The 6109-nt window shown below is 38.6% G+C and overlaps 1 protein-coding gene across 1 annotated transcript in view; it reads right to left on the minus strand.

Annotated features, from left to right (window-relative positions):
• Window positions 1-3393: 3393 nt before the first annotated feature.
• Window positions 3394-6109, minus strand: part of LOC110285811 (olfactory receptor 4D10) — a 4365-nt gene continuing 1649 nt past the window's right edge. The window contains exons 2-3 of the mRNA XM_021152249.1: window positions 5228-5398; window positions 3394-4729 (exon numbers count right to left, since the gene is read on the minus strand). Coding sequence (XP_021007908.1) covers window positions 3639-4574 — 936 coding nt within the window. The 5' untranslated portion in view covers window positions 4575-4729; window positions 5228-5398 and the 3' untranslated portion in view covers window positions 3394-3638. The remainder of the gene's footprint in view (window positions 4730-5227; window positions 5399-6109) is intronic.

The raw sequence follows: 6109 nt of genomic DNA on the forward strand, positions 1-6109 counted from the left end.
TGGGTAGGGAAGTGGGGGGCGCTATGGGGGACTTTTGGGATAGCATTGGAAATGTAATTGAGGAAAATATGTAATAAAAATATTAAAAAAAAAAAGAAAAGAAAAAAAAAAGAATGAGCTATCTTCAAGAGAGATAGAATAATAAAAATAAAAATCTCAAGAGAGTTTTTAGAATAATAAGAGAAAACTGCCTCAAGCAGAGTCGAACACACACACACACACACACACACACACACACACACACACACTCACACAGACAGAAAGACAGAGAGACAGAGAGACAGACAGAGAGACAGAGAGAGAACAGAACACAGAGAGCACACTCTCGAAAGCTGTCTTGAGCAGAACACAGGTTTGCAGCTTGGAGCCATGATTTGATTTTGAGTCTTTTGTTTTGCTGCTATCAAATGCTCCTTCTCCTAGAACCCGTCTCCAAGCTGAGGCTGGTCCTTGGGAACCATCATCATACCTGGCCCACTTGTTTTCTTCATTTTCCATTTTTTATTTCTTTGTGAATTCTAGACATATTAATGATTTGATAGATATGTAGCTAATGAAGTTTCTTTCCCATCATGTAAGCTACCTTTTTACCCAGTTGACCATTTCTGTTGCTTTACAAAAGCCTTTTAATTTAATAAGGTTCAATGTGTTAAATCTTTCCTTACCTCCTAAGCATCCAGGGTTCTATTAGAAAGTCTTTACTTTTTGCCGGTATCTTTTGCTGAATGTCCTACATTTTTGTCCAGAAGTGTCATCATATTTTTTTTTAAATAGGGAAAGATGCTATATATAATCTACTTTTGTTTATCTGATAAGGTTTCCTACATTTTCATTGGAAATATAATTCTTTGTTGACTGGTATCTTCTGTTAGCAATTTGAATTTGTTTTCTTGTCTTTGAATCCATTTCTTATGAGAATTCAGCTCTTAAAGTGATTCAATATTCCTTGTATGTGATAAGTCATTTTTTCCTGATTATTTTCAGTTTGGCAAGTTTTATTTTTATTTGTTTGTTTGTGTTTTTCGAGACAGGGTTTCTCTGTGTTCCCCTGGCTGTCCTGGAACTCACCCTGTAGACCAGGCTGGCCTCGAACTCAGAAATCCGCCTGCCTCTGCCTCCCTAGTGCTGGGATTAAAGGGGAAAGTTTTATTATGGTATTTAAGTGTAGAGTTTTTGTGTGTACTTATAAGGTAAGTACACACAAAAACTCTACACTTAAATACCATAATATATATACACACACACACGTGTGTGTGTGTGTGTGTGTGTGTGTGTGTGTGTAATGTTTTTAAACAGAAGTTGTAAGCTTCAGTCCATTACTTATCCTTGGACTCTTGCCATGCATAGGTTCTTTTGCCTCATGGTATCTCACAGGTGTCTATGACTCTCTTCATTTCTCTTTACTTGTTTATCTTTATGCTTCTCAGATTGTACAACTTATGTTTTCTCTCAAAGTATTGATTGATTTAGTGCTTTGACATACAGCAAGTACTAAATAATTGTTGACTGAAGCAATGCTTGGAAAGCCAATCACGAGCTACATCTTTAGGATGATTTTACAGAGGTCTTTGCCTCTAGTTTAGGACCTTGACTTAGTGAACTTTCAAATTTTATACTCATATCTATTTGATTCTTTAGAGTGTTAACATTGTTTCCACTTTGTGATCATGCCCATCTCCTCAAGGAGCTTCAGCCACTTTCTCACGTTTGTACAGTAGAGAAGAGGAGATGCTGCATCTGGGTCTGTGTAGTCCTGTGGCATTCTCCATGACCAGCTCTGGTCCATTAAAAAGCTGTCTGCACCTCTTTCATCCAATAAACTATGGTCATAAAAGAAGATCACAGTGGTACCTGCATGGTTGGGCTTTTCAGAGACTAAATGTGGGTGTGCCTGCCTGTCAAATTCGGACTATACACTTCAAAGAACCCACCTCTGAGTTTGTTGATTTCTTTCCTGCATGCTTAACAATGCCATTGAACCCCCACACCCAATACCTCATTTCAGTCTTCAGATTCTGATTCGATAGATTTCATGTATATATATATATATATATATATATATATATATATATATATATATAATTTATCAGCTGCGAAGGTTATCAGCTATTCCCTCTTAAAACAGTGCTTTTTCATTCCTATTATTTTCTCTAGAAACTCCTCTTATATTCAGCATTTATTATGTTCATTCACTTTCTTCTCCATGTTTATCATTACCATTTTCTGTATCCTATCTCTGTGGTGTGACACTTTCTTAGTCTTTACTGACTTGTTTTTCATGGTTTGCTTAGTTTGTCTTCAAAACAAAACAAGACAAAACAACTCTGTACCACTTGACCAGGGGTGGCAAGGCCACAGTGGGCTGTCCACCCTCTGGCATTAAACACTAATTAAGACTATGCTCTACAGACTTGCCTACAAGCCAGTCTTATAGAAGCAGTTTCTCAATCAAGGTTCCCTCTTTCCAGATGATCCTCGCTTGTTTCAAGCTGATAAAAAGTAACCAGAACAGCATTTTACAAAAATATCTTTTACTTTTTTCTCTAAACATTTATGTTATTTATTTCATTACTCAAGTACTTAATATCTTTGGTTGTAAAATTTACTCTGACCTGAATTATTGCAGCAGTATTTGATCTTAGTGTAAATCTAGAGCATAATTTTCAAATACACTGTTTTATCTTATAGGAACATTCCAGCATTTTTCTGTAAAAATAATTACATATTTGCTTTTCAGCTACTCTCCATGGGGAAACAATGCATGTCATTATATGCATGGTATTATCTTTCTAAATATAAGAAATGTCAATTTCTAAACCTTGCTTCCCATAAGTCAAATATGAGAATGTGAGTCTGCATTATTATCAGTTATTGTAATCGCTATTATTAACTTCTAGAAACATTTCACTGAATCCTTTATCTCAGTCCTCCCAGATACAGTGATACAGAACGAGGAAAGAAATACATTTTGTTCTTCTGTATGTGATTACACTGAGTTCAGGTTTCCAAGGCTTGCTGTATCTACTCACAACATAGGTTAGAATATTTCTAAGCAGTACTTGATTGCATTGTGCTCACACAATGTTTTTGAGTCTGCTTTTTTAGACACATAGGATCTAGTTCACAGCACGGCTATTTAAGTAATTTCTATATTCTTCTATGAAGGCTCCCATGAAGATTTGTCTGTTCTAGAAATCAAATCAATTTTAAACATGAAAATCTAGCTGGGTATAGTGGTTCACAACTCTAACCCCAGCACTTAGGAGGCCGAGACAGGAAGGTTTCTGAGAACTCGAGGCCTGTGCAAATAGTGAGTTCCAGAGTAGACAGCATTGTATAATGAAATTTGTGTCAGGAAACAAAACACAAAAGCAAAGCAGAACTAAAGTATGATTACAGTATGCAACGATCTAGTTCATGCATTTATTTCTTCATATTTCACAGATTCCATTGAGATTTACTTGGTGATTCTGTGACACAGTATTTTACATACTGAAAACATACGGGAGAATTAAAACTATCAATTTGAGATCTTTTGGGCTGTTTTATGCCACAGTGGGAAGAAAAGTGACAGACAAGTATAAAGAATAAAGCTTATTTTATGTACAAATGTTTGAAAATGTTGTGACAGGGATGAGTTATTGCTCTTCTCTATCAAAAGGTTCAAGTCTTTTTCTAAGTCTCCTCATGGCTGACTTCATTTCCTGGTTCCTCAGAGTATAGATCAAGGGGTTTAGCAGAGGGGAGATGACTGTGAAGGTGACAGAGATGGCTTTATCTGTGGGGAGGGCAGTGAAGGGCCTGGCATAGACATAGATGCAGGGCACAAAATGCAGGGTGACCACAGTGATGTGGGAGGTGCAGGTGGAGATGGCTTTCTTCCTGCCCTCTCCTGAATGAGATCTAAGCATCATAAGAATGACTGTGTACGAAACCACCAACAATACAAACCACAGAGTAGCAACCAGGCCATTATTGGAAATCATCAGCAGCTCAAGAACAAAGATGTCTGTGCAGGCAAGTTTGATGACCTGGGGGACATCACAGTAGAAAGTGTCAAGAACATTGGGTCCACAGAAGGGAAGTGTCAGCAAGAGAGAAATCTGCACTATGGAGTGGGCAAAGCCCCCCACCCAGGAGGCCACTATTAACCCAATGCAACGGCCCCTGCTCATGATGGTCACATAGTGCAAGGGCTTAGAGATGGCCACATATCGATCTAGAGCCATCACAGACAGAGAAAACACATCCACTCCCCCAATAAGGTGGAAGAAGAACATCTGAGTGAGACAGCCATTGAAAGAGATGGTCTTTCTGTCTGAGAGAAGGTCCACCAGAACCTTGGGGGCAGTGATGGAGGAAAAGCAGATATCAGCAACAGACAAATTCCTGAGCAAGAAATACATGGGGGTGTGAAGGCGAGACTCACATGTCACTGTGATCATGATGAGAAGGTTCCCCAGCAGAGTTGTCACATACACCAGGAGAAGGAAAAGAAAGAGCACCATGCTCACTTCTTGACTTTGGGTCAGTCCAAGGAAAATAAGTTCTTTCACCCTGGTATAGTTTTCCATCTCATTAAATCTCCTTCTTTCTTTGCCTTTTTGTTTCGAGACTTGGGCTGCTTCTCTTGTCTTCCTAGGATGAAGTTGATTTCTTCTGCTTTGCCAACGTGCTCAAAAGTGGTGGAGTTGTCCACATTTTAAATATCATAATCTGGTAATCAAGTCTGGCTACCAATTACAAAGCAAGTCATTAATCTTTTCCTATGGAGAAATGTTAGGAAAAAAATATAATAGGTAGTGACAGTTAAGCATCAGATTTTAAAACAGAAACATTACTGATGTACAGTTTAATGCTTTATCAGTTTTTTCTGCTTTAATAAAATCTACTCAAATCTCTTGGCCAGCTATCTTACTTTGGGGGCTACTTTTTAAGAGTTCAGGTTGACTTTTTAAGAGCATGAAATGGAAAAACCTTCTTCAGGTTCTGTGTTTACCTGTCCCCATTTTTGTTAACACTATTATTAATTTTCTACATTGCACAAGATCACATTTGGACAGAGACACTATGCAAGCTTTGGCTATCTGAAACATGGTTTTTATTCCCTCATAGTCTGCCACTGAGTTGCTGAATGATGGGGATTCTGATTTATCTGCTGTAACCTGCAGACGATATTGAACCTAGCAATCAGGGAGAAGGAGGTAACTGGGCCAAGGGGACTCACGGGAAACGACAGAAGACTGAAGAAGGATGTAGTTTCCTGAGTCTTACCGTGGGCTCCTAGTTTCAGCCTCCGGCAGAGAACAGGAGCTGCCTCGAGATCTGCTTCCTTCACAGGTTGCGATTCTCATTCCCTCTGTCTGCATCATCAATCATCTTATCCATCTTTAGGTTGCTGAGGAAGAACAGTTGTGGAGTTAAGATTTTTTTTTTTTTTTTTTGCCTACTTCTCATTTCAAAGGCAAAGTGCCTTGTAATGGCTCTCTTGTGTATTCCTATTAAGAAGGGATTTTACTAATTTTTAGTAGATGAAGAAAGGTGAATTAATTTCCTCAAACTCAATACATTGTTACATTGTGAAACTGAAATTTGGTGGGATTATGTTCAATCCCAAAGCTATTTGATGCACTACAATAGTGATTGTACAAGAATTCAGCAGGATTTATTTCAACTCATTTTTGGAGTAAAAGTAGTAAAAAAAAGTCCCCAAAGAGTTATTTGTCTAAACAGCTATAAAATTTCCTGATAAACCCAGAGTCAGCTCAAGAACAACTACTGTATCACACATCTGTAGGAGCCTCCATAAGGCTGTGCAGTAGAATAGGGAACAAAATACCCATGAAAGGAGTTACAGAGACAAAGTTTGGAGCTAAGACGAAAGGATGGACTATCCAGAGACTACTCCACCCAGCGATCCATCCCATAATCATCCACCAAACCCAGATACTATTGCAGATGCCAGCAAGATTTTGCTGAAAGGACCCTGATATAGCTGTCTCTTGTGAGGTTATGCCAGTGCCTGGCAAATACAGAAGTGGATGCTCACAGTCATCTATAGGATGGAACACAGGGCCCCCAATGGAGGAGCTAGAGAAAGTACCCAAGG

The sequence above is a fragment of the Mus caroli genome, chromosome 19 (assembly GCF_900094665.2).
Source record: "Mus caroli chromosome 19, CAROLI_EIJ_v1.1, whole genome shotgun sequence".
Taxonomy (NCBI): Eukaryota; Metazoa; Chordata; class Mammalia; order Rodentia; family Muridae; genus Mus; species Mus caroli.